Source organism: Artibeus jamaicensis, unplaced genomic scaffold (genome assembly GCF_021234435.1).
Source record: "Artibeus jamaicensis isolate MK-2021 breed Jamaican fruit bat unplaced genomic scaffold, CSHL_Jam_final contig_3230, whole genome shotgun sequence".
NCBI classification, from domain to species: Eukaryota; Metazoa; Chordata; class Mammalia; order Chiroptera; family Phyllostomidae; genus Artibeus; species Artibeus jamaicensis.
In genome coordinates this window covers 2,311,439-2,335,079 of record NW_026521764.1, presented here as the reverse complement: position 1 = coordinate 2,335,079, position 23,641 = coordinate 2,311,439, and the positions used below count along the sequence as shown (strand labels likewise).

At 40.3% G+C, this 23,641-nt stretch overlaps 1 protein-coding gene across 1 annotated transcript; it reads right to left on the bottom strand.

Annotated features, from left to right (window-relative positions):
* Positions 1 to 106: 106 nt before the first annotated feature.
* On the bottom strand, positions 107 to 23,195 carry FAM221A (family with sequence similarity 221 member A). The gene is made up of 7 exons (XM_037136297.2): positions 23,032 to 23,195; positions 18,687 to 18,860; positions 15,057 to 15,247; positions 12,412 to 12,618; positions 6,847 to 6,954; positions 4,105 to 4,187; positions 107 to 508 (listed from the first exon to the last, which is right to left on the bottom strand). The coding sequence occupies exons 1-7, from the start codon at positions 23,094 to 23,096 to the stop codon at positions 440 to 442; spliced, it is 897 nt and encodes a 298-aa protein (XP_036992192.2). The 5' UTR covers positions 23,097 to 23,195; the 3' UTR covers positions 107 to 439.
* Positions 23,196 to 23,641: the final 446 nt, after the last annotated feature.

Here is a 23,641-nt window from a genome sequence, read left to right as displayed (position 1 = left end):
ATGATATAATTTTTAAAGTTTTTATTTAAAAACAAATCAACATTACAAAGTTTAAAATATAAAAAAATAAGAATTTTAACTTCTTTGAATAAAACAGCAGCCCTTATATATCTATTCAAAAACATCAATAACATTTAAAAATTTTTAGATAGCTTGGGAAAAGTTAAATTATGACAGACCAAGGATATTTACTGTACTTTTGATTAATATGGAAATAACCTCATTTGTTAGGAGAGAGAAAAAAGTATATACAAAGTGGTAAATCATGAATTTTGATAAAATATAAGGTATATCCCATTTAAATTAAGGAAACATCCAAAAGGACATTTTTGTACACTAAAGAAGTAAATAAGTTGAGAGAAAATACACTATATTATTACATGTAAATAAACACTAGAAAGATATCTTTGGATGACGGCTGTAATTTCCTCAGTAGTCTTCATGTAGGTTTTGTGCTTGATGGCAATGGTGCTTTTCCTGCATGCTTAGCAGCCTTTTCCATTTTTAGCTGTAAATTTAAAATACAGTGATATAATAAAACTGTAAAATAGTCTAAAGAAACAAAGGTTGCCCGCACCTCATCTGAATTCGTGTTTTATTTGCCATACCACTTCACACTGACTTAGCAGTTATTAGGCTGCTAAACACTAAAGCTGAAATCTGAGAGTTGAAAGAACCTAATTGCATTTTTATTCCATGGCTTGAATTCAACTTTACAGAAGCATGTTACTAAAAATAATATATAATGAATCTTTGGAGAAAGTGAATAAAAATAATTTTAATTGCCACTAATTTTTTTTTTAAGCTGAAATTCCTAACCTCACATCAGCCCAAGCACATTCACTTACAGGATTACAGAATACACCTAAACCAGCCGGATTATCTCTGGAATGTGTCTGCTGTAAAGGTAGTTTCCTATAATTCTGGTTTCTATAGTTACCTTCCTGAAGTGTGTCCTCCACTGTAACTGCAGCAAAGAAAGTTGCACACCCTAAGCAGCAGCCTTATGATCTTTTAGAAGCACATAACCTTTTCCATGGGGGGGTGGGGGAGAGAACAGCAAGAGAAATACAAACAGAAAACATAAACCCACCTTGCCTCTCACTACTGCTCACACTCTCACATACCACGTCCCAGAGGCAGCACCACCGCCTTACCCCACAAGAGAAAGGCACAGAAAACGTGGGGCATGGAAGGCGGAGGCAGGGCCTCCTGCCCTCTGAGGTGACAGGAATAACATCAAGAAAGCAGACAGGCCCTGGTAAAGCCACACTGATTCCATCAAATCATAAATAACTTCCTAATCATAAAATTGTATGACTCTCATCTCTGTCTCATCCCCATTTTTTCTTCTCTCTCCTCTTTGAGTTGATTGAGAATCTCATTTAGAAATCATACACTCGCCCTGGCTGGTGTGGCTCAGTGAATTGAGTGCTGGCCTGCAAACCAAAGGCTGCAAACCAAAGGCTGCAAACCAAAGGGTTGCCAGTTCAATTCCTGGTCAAAGGGTCACTGGTTTGATTCCCAGTCAGGGCACATGCCTGGGTTGCAGGCCAGGTCCCCAGTAAGGGTTGCATGAGAGGTCACCACACACTGATGTTTCTCTCCCTCTCTTTTTCCCTCCCTCCCCCTCCCCTCTCTCTAAAAGTAAATAAATAAAATCTTCTTTAAATGAAAAAAAGAAATCATTCACTCATATCACTCTTGCATACTTTATCAGTCAACAGGTCGTCTAAGGGACCCCCAAAGTACACTCTATTCAAAGGCAAAGATTATAGGCATTGGAGTCAGAGAGAAGAGTATTTGAACCCTACCTCTATCATTTATTAACTATCTGAGGCAAATTATTTAACCAACAATTTTCTCGTGTGTAAAAAAAAAAGTCATAGTAATAGGTATATCCCAAGGTTGTTCTAAAGGTATAAATAAGATCATGTCTATAAAGATTAACATACTTAATAAGCACTAAACAAATGCTAGTCTCCTTTCCCCTCTCATTTAAGACCAAGTACTAAACTTACAGCAACATCAAAAAAGGACAAAGATGCTGAACAAACAAAAGTCAGGGAAGAGTTTGCTCACTTGAAATGCAGGCACACCTGGTTTTATTGCACTTCACAGGTCTGGCATTTTTTACAAAAGGCAAGACCTCCACCAGCAAAAAGAGTACTACTCACTTTACTGCAATACTCACTTTCTTGTGGTGGTCTGGAAAACCAAACTCACAATATCTCCCTCCGGGGTATGTCTGTACTAGCAAAACATCACTTTGTAAAGGCTCAGAACCCAACAGATTCCATTTCCTTATCACACCGTTTCCCTCAGTGGTGTACGTCCTGGTTTGGGAGTAACCGAAGGGTACTAGCAATGTGTATGGTACATGCCAGCTCAGTTGTTTAGGTGTGAGCTTCTTAGTTTTTATACTCTGTTAATCACCCGGCTAGAGAGCTTGTACGCTATATCTCATAAACCCATAAATCACACACGGCAGAGAATTATAAACTACATCTCGTAAATCCATAAATTCTAGGTCTGGTTATAATTAGCAATCCGAGTGGGCCAGGTGTATCCTCTAAAACAGCCACAGATAAGAACTCCCTCCATTATCTTCCCACAAGCAAATTCCATTGGCATGTTTTCAAGGCACTCAACACTACCTGGGCTTCCAGAGGAGGGGAGGAAGAAGTTCTAGAACCCTGTCCCTCGTAAGCCTATGAGGAAAAACTGAAATTCAGCTGTGACCATGTGTGTTCTAAGAACAGAGATTGATTTAATTAAAAGTTTATCCTTAATGATGTTGCAAAAACAGCCTTTTCTGTTCTCACTCTGACCATCTCAGCTTCCAGTGATCCTACCACCACTTCTTTCCCTTAGACCAGAATTTTCCACAACAGCATTCTACACTGTCCAATAAGGCAGCCACTACCCATTTGTGGCTACTGAGCCCCTGGATGTGGCTAGCATGACTGAGGAAATAAAATTTAATTTGTTTAATTTAGACTTACAGAGTCATGGCTACAACATGTCACTGCAGAAAGTTCTATTTTCTAGCTCTGCCTTAAATCACATGAGGACTCTCCCCTCTACTTCAAAATTCTTCATCACAAACACCAAGCCAGTCTCTGCCCCTACTCACTTCCTCTGCTCTTAGGTGGTGAATTTATTTAACGGTCGGTCTCCTTTTTCCAACCTTCAGTGACTCAACAAGCTCTTGTGTAAGAGTTGTAGAGGACATGACAAAAAGTGACAAGAGTATCTTTTCTTTCGTGGAACTTTTTATCTAGTTGGAAAGATAACAAATGCCCACAAACCAACTACAAAATAATCCCAAAGAAAGCACTTTGGGGAATGTGCTGCATAACATCCCCCATGCTTTATTAAGCCAACAACGTTTCATCAACTATAAACAAAAACAAAACTCTCAAATACGAGCACTGTATGAAACACATCAAATGTGAGGAAATAACATGTATGAGAGCAACCTCAATTATATCCGTTTATTTTTTCCCATAAGTATTTATTGAAAACATACTATATACAAGGCACTGCACTTCGTTCTGGTGAAAATACAAAGAAGAATAAAATACTACACATATCCCCAAGGAGACAGAGTGTGGTGGAGAGCTGCTAAACATTATCATTACTGAAATCTGGGGGCACTTCAGTACTGCAGTCACTGAGCCCTAGAAAGTGTTAAAATGCATTTATGGTTAGTGTTCTCTTACTTGAAGTCTATTGAGTAATTTAACTTTGGTATGAATATACCTAGAAGTTTCTAAAAAGAACTCCTACGTATTATGAATTCAACGTGTTATGAATTATGAAATGATATATATCATTTACAAATCTGCTGATGGTTATTACTAACCATTGTATTTGTATATTTAGTCAATCTTAATGACCTCCATAAATTAACCAGTGTATTATCATATTATTTATTAGTCCTCTTTCTCTCTAAATAATTATAAATAAGCCCCAAGGTCTAACACCGGCTATAAGACTTCATAAATTATTTTTAATGACAATCTCCAACCGATATATAATCGTCCCACAGTGTCTTTGTGACAAGTAACTCAATGTAAACAGACGTCTCCACAGACTTACCCTTTCCTGATATCGTCGTTCAAAAAAAGCCATATCATCCTCTTCAGGTCTCCTTAAAGAAGAAACTTGACTACTTGTACCTACTAATAAAAGGGAGAAAAATTCTAAGTAATCTGTTTCTAAAATTATAAATTTTCCTGAAATAAAAAATGAAAGAAAACTTCTCCACCTAGTGATAATATTTTTATTTTTCAAACCTGAAATGGTGTAAATGGAGAATTGATCCTACCACCTAATTCTGTTTTTAGAAAGCTGAGCATCATAAGACAAAAGTAATTTTCATTGTCAAACATTCTGCAAATATTCAACTGGTTCATACTGAATAACAACGTAGCCATTTCATAGAAGAGTACACTTAGCTTTGTTTAATTATATCTTACACTTCATAGCTAACCTAGAAATGCATGTACCATTATAACAGATAATACAGAAAGAATATAATTACAGAAGGAATTATAGAAGTGCTATGGTCTGAATGTCCTCCCAAAATTTCATACACTGAAATCCCAATGCCCACTGTGTTAAGAGGTGGGGCCTTTGGGAGCTACTTAGGTCATGAGGAGGGAGCCCTCCTGAACGGAGTGAGTGTTCTTCTAAAGGAGACCCCACAGAGATCCCTCAGGCCTCCCACCATGTGAAGACACAATGGGACAGCGCGGCTGTAATCAGAAAGAGGGTCTTAGGACACAACCTGGCCAGTGCCTTGATCTCAGACCTCTCCGCCTCCAGAACTGTAAGAAATAAATTTCTGTTGATTGTAACCCACTCAGCCCATGGCATTTTGTTATAGGCTCCTGAACAGACTAACACAGGCTGTGCAGGCAACCATGATGATGATTCTGTCTGCTTTGAAATTCTTCAAAACTAAAATAATTTAACCATTTTCCATGGTATTCATTTTTTTAAACTAGCCCTGGCTGGTGTGGCTCAGTGGATTGAGTGCCAGCCTGCAAATCAAAGAGTCGCCAGTTCAATTCTCCATCTAGGGCACAGGCCTGGGTTGTGGGCCAGCTCCCCAGTGGGGGGTATGCAAAATGCAAACACACATTGATGCTTCTCTCCCTCTCTATCTCTCTTCCTTCCCCTCTCTAACAATAAATAAATAAATAAAATCTTTTTTAAAAATTAAAAAAATAATCAAGCACTACTTTACATGCTAAAAGAAATTTTACATTGCCTCAGGAAAAAAAAAAATCTGGCTTTAGTTATAGGTACACCAAGAGCATAGTTCCAGGGAAAAGTTCACCTTCATTTCAGGTGAATGTTCGGGTTGGGTCCCTTCGTATCCAAAATAGACAATCAACCTGAACACCTGGTCTTGTTTTTTAAGCACATGAATTTACCCTCAATGAGCAACACAAAAATCATGTAACTCTGTCAACTCTCTAACAGAAGCCTTGTTGAGGGAAATAAGAAAAATTGCTTAGAACATATGCTACCTAACCATGCATCTGAAACTCGGGGCTGGTCCCTGAATCACATTGCACCAACCATCTGGGCAAAGCCTCTTGCAGGATCACCTTCATTGAGCTGCATTTCAATGAAAAAATTTCATTTATCTGGCAACGTGGCATATTACCACTTTTATCAAAGGTGACTATTAGAGATGAGCTGCATTTGCTGAAATACAGTTTCGAGGGACCTCGGGCCACTACATCATTGAGGATCACTGTGCAAGCGCCTCTAAAACCCCAGCACTTTGTGTGTGTGGAAAAAAGATAAAATGGAAGGAGGACTCATGGGCATGGAGTGTCACCATGGAGTGTAGTGACTGTGGGGGCGGGGGGTGTAAGGGGACTAAATACTAATGGAAAAAAATACAATAAAGATTTTTTTAAATAAATAAATAAATAAATAAAAACTACAGCTGTTACCCAGCACTGGTGTAACTTCCGTTAGCACAGAGGAATCCATGTTCCCTCGTCTCTAATAATGAACAGTAGTAAACTGATCACCTCTTCCTTTGTGCCCTGGCTGCCACTACACTCGGCCAAAACCGAAGCCTAACGCAGCAATTACAACCACCTGGAACATGGACAGAATTATATCCATTTTCTTGGTTTTGGTCTTCTTTCCCCATTTCATCACACTTCACTGTGTGTTGTTTTGTCAGTGGCAGCCCTAAAAAATCTCTTGTGGAGAAAGCAGGGGACAGGAAAAGGTTGTACGAAAATACAAATAAATCAAAGGACATTCTCATTTTAAAATATTTTTAAATATTAAATATCTAATAAATCATACAAATTCCTTTTTCTATGTTTTTATTCTTGCTTTCAAGGAAGAAAACGCAATACTATTGACTTTAAATGTGTGAGGAGGCACGGCACATCCACCTAAACCTCCATCTTGGCGGAAGTCCTCTAAATGTGTAATTAGTAAATGGCCAAACCTTGCTAACCTACAATTATCACTGGATCACATCCCCTTCAGGAGAGCCTCAAGGATCAAGGCCACCGACCCACTAAAGGGCTCTCATCCAGACATCAAAGCAATAACGTACTAAAATAAGGTTTTAAAACTTCCTATTAGTATATTAACTGAATCCTCATAATTCTCAGACTTAGCAATTTTTTCCAATAAAAAGTAAGGTTTCTTGCTGTTTCTCACTGCCTGGCCAATATAAAATACTCATAAGATGATAATTAAATTGTGGCAATACTGGGAAAAACAAGGGCCATCAATGAATCAATCTATATTCTTATTTTCTACCTCCAAACATATTTCTCCATTTCATTTCATTACCATCTGCTTGTGTTTCTGGAGAAGAACTAGTTGACGCTTGAAATGCTTTTAGAAATGGGTGGTCCAAGGTCACACCTGGAGAGTCTAAAAATTCAGCTGAAGGTGCACCTGGTAATAAAATACATGAAGAGTGAAAGTTAAATCTATATTTGTTAGGATATGAAGAAGTTATTTCAAATGTGCAATAAAATAGAAACTCATCAGAATCATTAGAAAAATCCTTTCTGTAAAAAGGAAAGTTTTATTTAGATTTTTACCAGTCATATAAAGTGAAAGAAAATGGGTAAAAGTATTTTTCAGAAACCTTTTTTAAAGAAAAAAGAATACATGCACAATTGTAATCATGTGTCATGTGTTCACATAATCATGTGTTAGCAAAGAATACAGAACATTATTAGCATAGTCATAAAACACTATCAAAAACAAGACATTCCTGATAAAAGAAGCTCTAGGTTAAGAGGGCAAAAATAAGTGTATATTTATTCCTCACTGGGAAAACAACTAAAAACAAAGTATGAAAAATAAAGAGACCTTCTTCAATGAAATGAGGGAACATCCACGACTACAAACTACAAAGACCAACTGCTGAATAATTGACTTTTGAACCAAAAGGAATGAAGTGCAGAGAAAATGTGTTTGTAAGTGCTCTATCTTCTTCACAAACCACCACCTCCCCACATCCTCCACACAGAGGGAAAGAAAATAAACTTTCAGTCCTACTGGGTTCTAAAGTTCATCCTTTCTTATAATGCAAACAGTGTGAGGCAACCGCTCCTTCTTTCAGACCCCTCCCCCCCCTCCCCTGTCCTTTCTCACATGGCCGGGAACCTAGGAGGGGAGCTCAGTCCAGCTGGGTCCCTGTGCTGTCCTCTGGTTGCTGAGTGCACTACAGATCACAAATGCTCAAGGCTCACCTAAGTGGTAAGGGAACCACGCAGCTTTTGGACAGAGTGGGGACCCTGCAGCTGCGGGTAGAGAGAAGCACCATGCGGCTTTTCAGAGAATCGCCACTCGCTTCTGGCAGAGTGGTGACCCTACCCTCTCCACAGTAATGTGAAGGAAAGAACCATGTAGTTTTGGCCAAAGAGCAGACCTCTGCAGCTCTGGTAGAAGAGGACTGTGCAGCTTTAGGGTGCTCTCTTTGGCCGAGTGGCCTGGGAAGAAGGAGAGACTTTGCCAGGAATAAGGGTGATAAGACTTTGCCTGTGGTAAGGGAACCACGTGGTTCCCTCTCCTTTCTCTTCTCACATGGCTGCAGAGGTCCCCACTCTGGCAAAGCCGCGTGGTATTCCCCTTCACATGGCTGCCACATCTGGGTTTTAAATCCCCACACCAGTCCTCCTCTGTATCCCCATTTCCGACTCCTCCTACAATTGGCTACACTTGCCAGCATTCCTGTATTATTCCAAGTTTACTGGGCTGCCACTGTGAGTCTGAACAGGTATGGCCCCATGGCGTGGAGCCAATCATCTCCAAGCTCTCAAGCAGGCGCTGTAACTCAGGGAACCTGCCCCCCAATTACATCTTGGGTGGAAGTCACTTCCATCCCCCTGGCTCAGAGCATAGCCACAGCTATTTAACAAACCTATGAAACCAGTTAAAGGTTATAGATATGTTAAATGACCATTCTAGAGGTTATCTGGGAAACTGTTGCTATGCAAAACAGCTCTCAATGGCCCTGCTCCATTTGTCCCTTCCCCAACTCACACCTGTGAAGGGAAGGGGTGAGGACATCTTAATATTTCCTGGATACCTTGAGTTCTGGACCCCATTCCAAATCCCTTTTTGGGGCTCCCCTCTTGGCTGCACCCTGTCACAGCCTCACACTGACTGACCAGAGTACAGGTCCCTCAATGCCTGCCACTTCCTCCACTGAATCCCCCAGGGCCCAGGAGACCCCTCTCTAGCTCTGTTCTGGGGTAACCCTTGCCCCTTGATAGGACAGACACCGTGGCAAGCCCACTGCCTCACAGCTCAGTTAAGAGCTGGGAATTCTGGATCCCTCTGCAGCATAAAGGAACCAAATTCCAGCAGGGGACCCTCTCTGTCCAGGACACTACCCGGTTAACAGAGCAGCTGTCCCTCTACCTCAGGCTCCCCAACCTCCGAAATCAAGACAAAACATTTAATGCTTCCTCTCCTCACTCTCGCCCTTCGTCGCCCCACCTTTCCTCAAGGGCCGAAAGAGGCAGGTTTTCTCCCCTTGTAAGGATGCTTAAATGAGAAAGTCAAAAAGGGCAAAGATGTCAGCTACAACCACTATTATTTAGCATTGTTCTGAAAATAGCAGCCATTTTGGTTAGTCAAGAGTAAGAGTAATAAATATTGGAAAGAAAGAGGCAAAAATATCATTATCTGCAAAATCAACTAAACATTTATTTAAAACTCTAAGTACAGTAATAATTAAGTATGTTTTATGCTGCTAGTAACAAAAAGCAGCATAAAAATTTGATTTTTTTATAAACAAACAATAATCAGCTAGAGAATATAAAGGAAGTAAAAGAGCTCATGTATGGCAGCTATAAAAAAAGATGACCTGGCTGGTGGGGCCCAGTAGATTGAGCGAGGGCCTATGAACCAAAGGGTCACGGTTCAATTCCCACTCAGCGCACATGCCTGGGTTGTAGGCCGCGTCCCTGGTTGGGGATGTGCGAGAGGCAACACTGATGTTTCTTTCCCTCTTTCTCCTTCCCTTCCCCTCTCTCTAAAAATAAATAAAATATTTTTTAAAAAAAGAAGATGAAATATCTATAGACAGAATGAAGAACCATGCTAGACTCTTATGAAGATAACTTCCGAGTTCTACTGAGCTACATAGAAGACAAATAAATGAAGAGACTCAATATTTTAAAATATCAATTCTTCCAACATTATTCAGTGTGATAACAACTAAAATAAGAATGTTTTTGTAGTAATACAATGTTTTCAAAAATGATGCCAGAGTTCTAAAAGAACGAAAAGGTAAGAACAGGTCAGGAAAACACTGAAACACTAGTATGAATTCATGAATACCGATTGCTTATGAAGCTGTAGCAATGAAAACAATGAGGCAGCTGCACAGGGCGGAGTGAGACGCTAGGCAGGACCTGGGCTGACCCCGACCCTTCCACTTGCTAGCTGAACAACACTGAACAAGATGTTTACTCCTCTGCTGAGTTTCCTCATATGTAAAACAGGATTAATAATAGTGCCCAACCAGAGTTGCTGTGAGGACTATATGAGGTAACAGATGTAAAGAGGTTGGAACTCCAGCATCATCAACATCATTAGCATTCATTATTTTTTGCTGCTGGTGATTGGGTTTTCTGTAACCTTTTCTGTACCTAATAGAGACATGCACCCATAAATACTGAAAAAGGATTTATTTATGGAATTTAACAAGCTACTTGTAAAATTAGTTAGAAGAGAAGCATGAATATATCGAGGCAATCTTGGAAAAAAAACACAAACAGGAGGAATACCAAATATCAAAACATACCATGAAGAATAACAAAAATAGGTATTATTGGCACAGGACAGAAAAATCAGCCAATGGAATGAAATAGAAAGCATGATAAAATATAGTTTCAAATTATTTGAGAAAGATAACTTGCCATCAATTTGGACAAAAACTGAAGTTACACAACATTTTACATTTACACAAAAAATAAATTTCAGATGTCTAAAAAACCAAAACATAAACACAAAATAATTACATATTAAAGTAAAATGAAGAACATGTTTATAAAATTGGAGCAGAGAAGTCCTGCCTCCAAAATTTAAAAACTGTAAAAAAAAAGAAATTACTAAAAGACAAATGACAGATTGGAAAAAAATAACAATATGTAAGACTTTTTATAAATCAATGAGAAAAGATAAATACAAAAATGAACATACTATATGAACAGACAATGCACAGAAAGTGAAATGGCCAATACATATGAGAAGATTTTCATCCCACTAATAACCAGGGAAATTAAACTGAAACAATAACATTATCACATATGAAGCTGGTAAAAATTATGCTTAATGATATCAATGATCAGCATAAATGTGAGGAAATGGGCAAATTAAAACATTACTAGATGAAGAGTTAACAAGTAAAGCATTTTTAAATGTAATTTGACAGAATATATTAAAATTTCACATATCACACACTTCAACCCCAAAACCCTACTTCTCTATATTTACCTTAGAGTCAAATTTGTGTGATATAGAAGGAAGCAAGTTCAAGGATATTTTTGGCAGGATTGTTTATAAGGCAAAAAAAGAGAAAGCAATCTAAACACCGGGAACAAGGAAATGGTTTAGAGAAACTGATATATCTACAGTGTGGAATAGTATGCAGTGGTTAAAAAGAATTATGTAGCCCTAACTGGGGTGGCTCAGTTGGCTGGGTATCTCCCACGGAGTGAAGGGTCATAGATGTGACTCCCTGTCAGGGCACATGCCTGGGTTGCAGGCTGATTCCCAGCTGAAGCACATGCAAGAGGCAACCTGTCAATGTTTCTCTCACACATCGATGTTTCTCTCCCTTTCTCCCTCCCTTGCCCATTCTCTAAAATTAATAAATAGAATATTTTTTTTATGTTTATAAAAGGATTGAGTAGACTTGTGTGTCCTGACATAATAGACTTTTTGAAAAAATAACAATAATAAAGCACTAAACTTTTTCTAGGTTAAAAAAGTACACATATATACATATATGCCTTATATATACACACATAAACATATAAGTAATATATTGCATAGAGAGTACATATATTACATAAAAGTAATACGTATAAAAATGTATGCCAAAAAGGAAAGTTTATTACAAACTGACCACAGCAAACTGCCCTCTGGAAAAGAACCTGGGGTAAAGACAATGTTCAAAGGGGCCATGCACTTCCTTTCCATGGTTTGAACCTTTTATAGTAAGAAAATATTCATTTATATTTACGTAATTTTTGAAATAAAAAAATTTTAAACATGCTTGCAAGAAAAAAAGTCCACACACAGAAGTATTTAAAGTAAATAAAAACCATATTCTTCTCCCTAATCCCACTTAACTCAGAATACGGTTACATTCAATGATTTGAGATATGTCCAATTAAACTTTTCCCTATTATTGCTTAAAACTTATATATGCAAGCAGATGTGTGTGTACATACACGTGTGCACACACATCTATGCACGTAAGCATGTATTACAGATGTGGTTACATGCATACACATGCATGTACATAACACATGGACATAGCCTATGTTTCCAAAATGAGGTCCTTATAATGGCAAAAATTGTATACAACAGGGTGATACCAAATAAAGGAAATATTATTCAGCTACTACAAACAATGTGGTATGGACTGAAATTGGGTGGGGAAGGGAAGGGAATGATCTCTTTTCTTGTGATTTCTAGATTTTCTCTAATGACCACCTATTGTATAGCGGCAGTTAAACCTTTTTTCAAAAATAAAAATCAAATAAGAGAATGTTTTCTGGGAAAAAATGAAGACTATAAAGTGCTAAACGAGCATGACTCTTCACAATTGTTAACACACATAAAAACACTGTGACCAGCTCACGTTTCCGCATCATCACTTACCAATCCCACTGTCATCCAACCGCATGTAGCCTTCTGCCAGCGAGCTGAAGCCAGTCAATCCTCCCATTGCCACGTAAGGAACATCTCGCCCCACTGGTTTCCCTTGAGCCAGTCTTTCTTGCTTAGTTTCCACTACTGTGTCATGGGCATAGGCAGGCTGACCACAAGCACAAGTGAAGCAGCTATGGAATCCTGAACACTTGGAACCTGAATCAAGGTGTAAAAGAAATTAAAAGTTTTTAAACATAGGTACTAAAAGCTCCCTGCCCTAAAAGTGCTCAGCTTGGCCAAAATCACCTGAATCTGGATCCCCCACATGCTATCCTCTAACCCCTATAACTGTTACCTCCAGACCTTGAACTCCCTCCTAGCCACTGCTCTTATTTCTAGAAGATTCTAAAGCAGTAATGAATAGTAGCAAGGAAGAAGATATTGGAAAAACCAATGAGGACTGCCCTGGCCAATGTGGCTCAGTTGGTTGACCATTAGCCCATAAACCAAAAGGTCACAGGTTTGACCTCTGTTCAGAGCACATGCCTGGTTTGCAGGTTTGGTCTGGATAGGGGAATGTGCAAGAAGCACATGATGTTTCTCTCTCACATCAATGTTTCTGTCCCTCTCTCTGCTCCTCCCTCCCTCCCCCTCTAAGATCAATAAATTTAAATTTTTTTTAAAAAAAGCAGTGAGGACTAAAAGAAAGTGGGCCGAATACTGGAGAACCAGGAAATGGAGGCTTGCTCCTCAAATACTGAGTTAAAAGCAAGTATGGTGGGGACAACCAGTGGCCAGGACGAGGGAAAGAGATAATTTTGATACCTCCCTATGGATCAATTCTCCATAAAAGCCATACTGGAAGGCCAACCAGTAGACAAAGAAAGGATGCAACAGAATATTGTTTAACAATAAAAAGGAGAGAAGTACTGATAGATGCTATAACTTGGATGAATCATAAAAACATGCTAAAAAAGATAATCACAACAGACCATATATTCTATGATTCCATTTACTTGCCGTGTCTAGAGAAGGAAAATCCATAGAGACAGAAAGTAGATTATTGGTGGCCCAGGACTGGGGCCGGGGGCAAGAGGAATAAGAAATGATGGCTACTGGACATGGAGTTTCTTTTTGAGGTGAAAAACACATTCTACGATGTATTGTGGTGATGGTTGCATAACTTTGTGAATATATTAAAAATTATTAAACTGTACCCTAGAAATTTGTGAGTTGTATGATATGTGAATAATATCTTAATAAACTTGTTAGATACCAAAAAAAGAGCCATATTGAGAAGAAGGCCAGAATACACCATTAATAAAGTCTTCACACACTCATACTTCGGACAAATATGTATGGGAACCAAGGCACAAAATAAGTTTTATCCAACTACTTCCATACTTAGCCAATGAAACACATTTATTCCTACCATGTCATTAAAAATGCTTTATAATATCTCATCATAAGATTTCTATTCAAGCTACTACAAAAAAAACTGGAATAATTATCTCCTGAAAATAAATACTAAACTAATAGCCTATTTCAAGAGATTTTTTTTTCTAATTAAATTTTTAAAAAGGATGACCAAGTGAAAAGGCACATGGGATGGGGACTGGGATTTGGGGACAGGCATTGAGATAAGGCTGCTGTCGCATACCAAATGTGAAAATGATCATGCTACATTTTGCTTTTCCCATGAACCTACAAGTATGTTTTAAGCCAGTGATTTTTCAACCAGCATGACTGGTAGGTATACTGGTGTGCCACAAGAATTTTTAAAACATGCAATACCTAATTATTTAGTCAGGGGCACCGACCTCTTTTCCTTTGGATTATTAAACAAAAAAAAAATGACAACAGCCAACACAAAAATAGCCAACCAGGGTGAATGAAGCAAAAGTAGACCTATTCTTTTTTATCAGAAAGAATTTTAATAATTAATTAATGCATGCATGAGATGAAAAAGTTTGAAAATCACTGTTTTGGGTTTGGTTTTTTTTTTCCCGTGGACTTGGCGGGGTCCAGGGGTTAATTTCTAAGCAATAACAAACATAATAACATACCAGCAAATTGTAAATTTTTCTACTTATAAAATCCTCTTTAAAAACCTGTAAAAGGCCCTGGCCAGTGTGGCTCAGTTGGCTGGAGCACCATCCCATAACAAAAAGGTTGTAGGTTCGATTTTGGATCAGAGCATATGCCTGGATTACGGGGTTGTCCCTGGCCCAGTCCAGGCGCATTTGGAGGCAGCCAGTCAATGCCTCTCTCTTGCATCGATGTTTCTTTCTCTCTCTTCCTCCCTCCAAAAGCAATGAGAAAATGTCCCTAGGTGAGAAACTTTTTTAAACCCTGTAAAAGAATTTAGTTGATAAAACTCCCATTATTCAAAAATTTTAATCAAATCACATCTAGTGATTATTTAAAATCTATTTGACTGATTTGAATTACATGAGATTAGGGTTTATGACTGTAAAGCATACAAAAAAAATGGAATTTTACCACAAAAATAAAATTCTAGAGCAAGCTACCCACCAAATTCTTCTTAGGTGTTTCATTTTGACTCGCCAGCTGAATAAAACTTGCACAAAGACACATTAAGTATTTAATAAATACAAACATTCTGTTGGTGTGTTTGTAATCAAGTAACTCACAGGCAGTGCAGGTAAAGCCAGGCGCCACACTGTGCTGATCTGCAAAGTGCTTGCACCTGCAGCGAACGGGCTGCGCACCATTCATGGGGACGTAGCTGTAAGCCCTGCACCGGCAGCTGGCCACTCGGCAAGGCAGACTGATGGGGCGCTGCTGTGGAATTGTTTCAAAGTCAGTTTTATGTTGTTTATACCTAGAAAAATAAATCGAAGGGAAGAAATAAAAACAATGCAAGAAATGCCCAAAACTACTATTCCTATTCTGTTAAATGCAAAATGATTCTTTTTTATTTTATTTTTGTTTCATTGTTCTTGTTAGTCACATGAAAACAAACTCCCCTAACTGCAGTATTTCTGGCAGCTATGTTGTTTTGGTCAGGAAAAATCTTGACTCTTAGATTTTTATTTTTAGTTATTACAGCAATGTACGAAGAAATATCATATAATCTTCTTAAAATACATACCACTGCAGATTCTTTAACATGGAAGCACAACCTAAGAGGATGGAATAAGCTCTTTATTAAAATGCTTTGTATTAAGGTACACTACTTAAATTTATTTTTACAGGTTTGCTATTTAAAACTGAAATAAGTTCAATAAACATGTTAGTATAAGTTATTTTAATATAATTTAATTTTTAACCTGTAACTTCAAAATAAATTATCGACATTTTTAAAAGCCAAAGCTCTCTTTTAAAACACAAAGTAATTTTCTTTTTTTTTTTTTTTTAGATTTTATTTATTTATCTTTAGAGGGGAAGGGGAGAGGGAGAGAGACATCAATGTATGGTTGCCTTTTGTGTGTCCCCTGCTGGGAACTGGCCTGCAGGGAACCAGCCTGCAACCCAGGCATGTGCCCTGACTGGGAATTGAACCACGATCATGTGGTTCACAGGCCCACGCTCAATCCACTGAGCTACACCAGCCAGGGCCAAAACACAAAGTAATTTTCTTAAATAGACTATTCCCTTCCATCTCATATGGTGATACTCAGTAAAATACTATCAAATTTATTATTCTCAAAATCTGAAAAATAAGCTAAAATAATAAGATACCATTTTTCACTTAGCAAAGAGAGCCAAAGCTTTCTTACAACTATGCACAATTCACAATGCAGCCAAGTGCTACAAAAGAACCAACCCCATTTAATGTTTTAAGGAAACTTAAATAGATCCATCCATCCTTTAACCCAGACAGTTTACTTTTTAAAATGTACCCTAAGAAAACAATTCCATGTATAGAGCTTTGTATATCATGAATAAAGATAGTATTAGCAACAGTACTTACAACTGCCCCCCCAAAATATACACACACACCCATACATATGTACACACGCACACCCTCCCCCCCATACTAATAACAAGGGAATGGTTAAGTAAATTCCAAGACAACGTTTTTCAAACTTTGCATCAGTGAAACCTATTTCTTCAAATAAGATCTTTTACAAAACCATAATATACAATATAAAATGAATATGCCCCAGCTGGTGTAGCTCAGTAGATTGAGCGCTGGCCTGAGAACCAAAGGGTGGCTGGTTTGATTCCCAGTCAGGGCACATGCCTGGGTTGCAGGCTGGACCCCCGGTGCAGCACACAAGAGGTGACCACACATTGATGTTTTGCTCTTTCTTGCTCCCTCTCTTCCCCTCTCTTTAAAAATAAATAAAATCTTTTAAAAAATAAAATACAATGGATAAAAGCAGAGTTGGTTGAAGCAAGGGAAAGAGCCAGAACTGCAGTCTGCCCTTTCCCTAACCTGCCCCTCCAGCTGGAACACCCCCGAGACACCCTCACACCTCTGGGAGCGCACAGTGGACTAACTCAGTAGCAGGCAGTAGTAGAGATCTTGCTCATGATTACTACCTATCGTGTGGAAACACATTTCCGTGGTCCTGCCATGAAGAACTGGTTCAATATTTATATGCACACATAATTAACTAAACAAACTTTGTAAACAAAAAATTACATGAAAGTAGTATAATGTATTAACAGCAGCTAGCTTTGGGTGGTGAATCTTTCTACTTTTCTATATAATCCTCATCTTCCTAATAATAATCCTTCACTTTTATAACATGGGGGAAAAACTGTGTACAGAGAGTTCACTGACTGACCAGTACTGAAGAATTTTCTCATCAAACTTCAGTTGGGTCCATTTGAAAGGTTAATTCTATGTTATATAAGCATACACAGGTAAGAGACGGGCATTAAATTTATACAAGAATAAAATGGAAACTAACACAATTTTATTCTGAAAGTGCCGATGTAACTAATACACTAATATCTTTCATTCACTGATAACAGTGAATGAATTCTGAAAAATATAGTATAACTCTTTCTCCTTCCCTCCACAGTGTTTTTAGGTGGAGTTGCTAAATAAACTTCAAGTCAATCTATATAAAACATTACTCATCCTAGCAACTGCCTAACAAACTTTGGCAAACAGCAGGTCTGTAAACAGCAACTATACAAAGAGTGTCTCATGAAAGAAGCCCAAAAACTATCACAACAGGGCGGGTTCTCCTTCACGGTTGCTTTGGAACAGAAAGTTAAATTTGTTCTCTATAGATTCAGGGACTTTTCCATGAAGCAGCTTTGTCCTTTTTAGCTTTACAGCTGTGACCTGTGATAGCCGTAAAATTTAAAGCAGAACACAGCGAACACTGCCAGATGCAAATCTCAGGTATGGGCAACAGGCACCGAGGACTGAGGCCTCCTGGCTCGGGGGCGCCAATGGTTAGAGCAGCAGTCCCCACCCTTTTTAGCACTGGGGACTGGTTTTGTGGAAGACAAGTTTTCCATGGACGGGGTGGGGGATGGTTTCCGGATGACTGAAGTACATTACATTCAAGCTCACCTCCTGCTGTGCAGCCCGGTTCCTAACAGGCCCAGACCAGTACCCAGCTGCCACCCAGAGGTTGGGGACCCCTGGGTTAGAGCCTCGACCTGATACACTGCAGATTCAATCCTCAGTCAGGCACATACAAGAATCAACCAGTGAATGCATAAGTGGAAGAACAAATCGATGTTTCTCCTCTCTCTTGCTAAAATCAATATTTTTAAATAAAAGAATGAAAAACAAGGATTGGGGCCTCATATATTTCCTTTGCTCCATGTGCTTTTCTTGGAAATGGGTCGTACGTAATAAAAAGCTGTGTGCTTAGTATTTTTATTTGTTTTAAGAAAGGTATGGACACATTTCCTGAAGAATAAAGCAAGATTAGAAAAATTGAGGAGAAATGCTTCTTTTTGTAGATTGAGAACCTGGTGTGAGTCGACTGAAGCAGTTCTGCAGTCTGACCCGCCTTTGACCACCTTGTCCAGCGGTGGGAGAGGCAGACCCTGTTCCCAGCCTAACTGAGAGACCCTGGCAAAGCCGCAGGGGCACCAATATCCTTTTAACCAATGGCAAGAGAAGAGATACTTAAGGTATTGGACTGTAATGAGTTCCAATAGGAAATAATAGAATGTTTTAATTATAGCAAAAACATTTTGGATCATTTCTAGTGCAAAATATCAAGGCCTATTTTAAATGCTCCTCAATCATCACAAGTAATATTATTTATAGAAGGAAGATATGCTCTCCTACAGTTTTACATTCTCTGATCACCAGAAAACTTAGCAATAAAACATCTTACCTGTGTGTACAAAAACACAGAGTCTCCGGGCCCACAAGTTTACAGTCTATTCCAGTTGGTGACCTCCAGCTCACAAACAATCTGTTCTGTAGACGCATAGGTAAAACTTTTCTTTTGTATTCTTCATATTCTTCAGGAGTAAAAAGTTTCCCACCATCGTCCTCACCCACAATTCTACAGCAAAGAAATACTTCTCTTAAGCCTTGATTATTTATTTTCCAGGTTAAAAATATTGCACTCTAAAATTAAACCATACTTATAGAGTCAAAGGAAAGGCTGCTATGGCTCTAAATTTTTACTTTAGGTTTGTGTTAATAACAAAACTACATACAATGATAATGAAGCTTTTGCTGCCCATATAAAAGAGGATAATAAATAAGAAAGTCAATGAAGTCATAAAATCTGACTTTACTGATTAAGGTTTGCCACAGGAGAACTGCCATATACTCACCTCAATTTCTCCTTTGATTCTAAAGCAAACATGCTCATTCTTCTCATTAAAAGCTGGAGCCTAAACTGCTAAAAATTCTAACGTTTTTCTCCTTTAAAAATACTAACATTCCCCCCCCCAAAATCAGTGCAGAAGACAATACGACTAACATCCACACCTGACCCTAAACCCTGGCCACGAATTCAATGTGGGACCCACAACCGCCCTGGGACCTGCACTAGCTCAAACCCACACCTGTTGCTGAGTAATCTGGTGCATCACTGTTCAATTCCAGAAGTCAGACCTCCAAATTTTACGAGAAAAAAATAAGTCACCGATATTTCTTAATTTCTTAGGAAATTGAGAGTTGGTCTCCATGAAGGAAAAGGAACCACAATTAAAGTATTTGTTCAAAATTGAAGAAATTTCTCCTTGAATATATCCCCTTTTAAAAGTCATGAAAAGTGTTGACTTCCGCCAAGATGGAGACGTAGATGGAGGATCCACCTCGCCTCTGTGCACAACCAAATCTAAGAACAACTATTTTTAACAGCAGTCACAACCAAGCCACACGGAAAATCGACAATACGGAGTCCAAAGGACAACTAGATACTCGGCTGGACCGGTCCGAGGAGCGAGGCCAGCAGCGGAGCAGGTTAGCAAGAAAAAATTCCCGGGGCAGTGCCCGGCGCGCAGGCAACCGAGGGCACTGATCGCCAGACAGCTGGGTGCCGGAGCGCACAAGGGAAGAGGCGCGGCGGTCGGTCGGTCGCGCGCATTTGGTGCAGAGAAGCCAGTGAGAAGGGAAGCCGGCGTGGGGCAGCAGGCTCGCGCAATTCCAATCGGATAAACCCCAGGCGTGCAGAGTGACTGGAAGTGCTGGGCTAGCGGAGAGGAACGCCATTGCTCCCTCTCTGACCCCGCCCCCACACACAGCGTCACAAACCAGCGACCTGGGTCGCCCCGTCCTGGTAAACAACTAAGGCTTCGCTCCGCTCACTTAACAGCACGAACAGACCAAAAATGGCTCTAGGACAACTCAGAGCCCCAGAACCGATAGACCTAAGTGATGAAGAAATAGCCAGTCTTTCAGATGCACAGTTCAAAACACTGGTTATAAGGATCCTTACAGAACTGGTTGACTTTAGCCACAAATTAGAGAAACATATGGAAGCTAAATTAATTGAAATGAATGGGGATACAAAAGATTCCAATAGTAATGGAAAGAAAATTGGGACTCAAATCAAGGGAGAGAACCAGACGGAAGAAAAAAATGATCAAACAGAAAGGAATGAAGAAATAAGAATTCAGAAAAATGAGGAGAAGATTAGGAACCTCCAGGACATCTTTAAACGTTCCAACATCCGAATTATAGGGGTACCAGAGGGGGAAAGGCACAACCACCAGTTGAAAAATTATTTGAACAAATAATAAAGGAGAATTTCCCCAAGATGGCAAAGGAAATAGACTTCCGAGAAATCCAGGAAGCTCAGAGAGTCCCAAAGAAGTTGGACTCAAGAAGGAACACACCAAGGCACATCATAATTACATTAGCCAAGATTAAAATGAAGGAGAGAATCCTAGAAGCAGCAAGAGCTAAGGGGACAGTCACCTACAAAGGAGTTCCCATCAGACTGTCAGCTGATTTCTCAAAAGAGACCTTACAGGCAAGAAGGGGCTGGAGAGAGGTATTCCAAGTCATGAAAACCAAAGATCTACAACCAAGATTGCTCTACCCAGCAAAACTTTCATTTAGAATGGAAGGACAGATAAAGTGCTTCTCAGATAAGACCAAATTCAAGGAGTTCATCATCACCAAGCCCTTATTATATGAAATGTTAAAGGGACTTACCTAAGAAAAAGAAGATAAAAAAGATGAACAGTGAAAGGACAGCAAACTCACAGTTATTAAGAACCACACCTAAAACAAAAGCAAACTAAGAGGATAGCTAGATCAGGAGCAGAACCATAGAAATGAAGATCTCAGGGAGGGTTAGCAATAGGGGAGTGGGAGGAGGGGAAGAGGGGGAGAAGGTACAGAAAATAAGTAGCATAGACAGTAGATAGAAAATACATAGGGGGAGGGTAAGAATAGTAGGGGAAATACAGAATCTAAAGAAATTGAGACACATGTTCATGAACTAAAGGGGGAAATGGTGGGGGAGGGGTATGCAGGGTGGAGGGGAAGGGAGGGGGGAATAGAGCAAATGTAATGGCATAATCAATAAAAATAAAAAAATTAAAAAAAAACAATAAAAAAAAGTCATGAAAAGTGTTGTTTGCAGAATGCTACAAAATTTTTTGTGCTATCCACACTTTTCCCCATACTTTCAAGCCTTTAGCTGAGGTAGATAAATAAAACCAATTCAGAAGCTAGGAAGCCATCACAGCCTTCTTCCTTAAATAATTTAGATACACAATAGTAAAAGGGGGGCATCTAATTCTGAGATAATTTTTAAGCCATTTCACTTTGATACCAAGAAGTATACCTACAGGTACTGAAAAAATCTTAAAATCAAGTCTTCAAAGAAAGAGATCACTTATATCTAAGTTCTAACCCAGTGCAGCTCTGACTTTATTGTATTTACACGGTCTTCAAGTGATCTAGTCCAAATGCAGATTCAAGATTAACCGTCTAGAGTGGGCCTGAGAGTTTGCATTTCTAATAAGTTCCCAGATGCTGCTGCACAGCTGGTCCCTGATTGCTACACTTTGACTAGCAGGCTCTAACTTTTAAATGGCATTGTTCCGGTTCTTCATGTTTGCAAAAATAATTTTCCACCACGCCCTACTATTTTCTGACCAGGCAAGAGTCTATGTGGATTGTGGAGGACCACAATCCACATATCTAAACATCTAAATACACAAGTTATCATTTAAGGTCAGGGCCCAGCAACTTGGTCCCAGTGAAAAGCCCTGGGGACTTGGAGGCTAAAGGAGCCAGCTCTGTGCAGGGTGAGGGCTGTGTGGAAGCTGTTCTGAGCACAGGACTCCTGGGTTACCTGGACCCACATGAACCCACGGTGAGCCCTGACCCATCAAGCTCTGCAACCTCACTTTTCTGGCTCAGAATTCCCAGGTATTTCTATGCATTACCCATTTACACCAGGAGACAGCCAAAGGAAATCCAGCCAGATAGAAAACACGTTTGCCCGAACACCTTTAGGTGATTTGAGGCTGCCACTTTTATGCAAGCGAACCCTCTTGCTCAAATTTCCCAGCGGGAACAGTTATTACGTCGCTTCCCGTTTATACACACTTTGCCCCAAACAATGCATCCTCCGGCCTGTTCCTCTCCAGTAATTCCCACTCGCCCAGTTCCCCAACCGTCAAAAACCTTCCTTGGGAGACCGAAGAAAGAAAACGCGCCGCAGGTGCACTAGATTTGGTCGCGGCCAAAGGGGCAGCTGCGTTGCTACTTTCGGGGAGGACTAGCTCCAGACTCACCGAAACTCCACCAGTCGGTGTCTTTTTCCCAAAACCAGCAGCTTGAGATTGGGATCGTCTGGAAGTTTACGACTCACCCTTCCGCTACACTAACATGCAAACTGAATGTCTGCTCACTTTTACAGGCCCCGAGTATTCCATGTTTAATTCTTCAAAGGCCGTTTAGGAAAAACAACTGGACCTTTGCATAAATTAGTAACTACTAATTCTTGGAAGGAGTAGGAGCGGGAGACCTCGTAAACAGACTCGGAAGAGACTTATTAGTACGGTATGGCGTTTCAGTACAATATTTAGTTCCAGAAAGACGAAACTCGAATTCAATGTAAGCCTCCCCCAACAGCGCGGGAACGGACTGCAGGGACCCGGTGGACCAGCGCCCCGCAGCCGCTGCCCCCGCCGCCGGCGCTCCTCTCGTAACAGGGACTGGCCTGCCCTGAGCGATATCGCTCGGCAGAGCCGCCGCCTTACCGCCGGTACTCCAGGTAGTCGTCCACCGCCGCAGCGCCACCGGGAGGCAACGTCAGCCGCTCCATGGCCCGCAGGGGAGGGAAAGGCTCGGGCGCGACGCGCTCTGAGCCAGCGGTGCACGCCGGTGGACGTCGAGGCCAGCGGACCCCAGCCGGCCCGCCCAGACAGGCCGCGCCCCCTCCTTCCCGCCTCCGGATTGGCCATCCGGAGACCGCGTGGACGGCGCTAGGCACGCGCCTACCGCCTGGGAGCGCGCCTACCGCCTGGGAGCGCGCCCACCACCCGGCGGCCCAAACGGGCGCGGGATGCACACCGTCTGCAAACGCAATCCGGCGTCACACGGGATGCTACTCGCGGCCATCCACAAACCTTGCCAATCTCCCTCCCTAGTTTAGCAGGTCTCCTTGCGAAGTGACTTACAAGGAGGGAGTGAGATTCTTCCCGTACAGTGGACGCAGAGAACACGACGAAGGAATCAGGCTGTCACTACCTGAACAATTCAAGCATTACCAAGTGTGAGACAGTCTGAAACTATGTAACTTTTGAGGTAATGAAATAATATCAACTCCGTAACATCACCTAGCGCAGAGCTTGTCAAAAGCTCGAAATA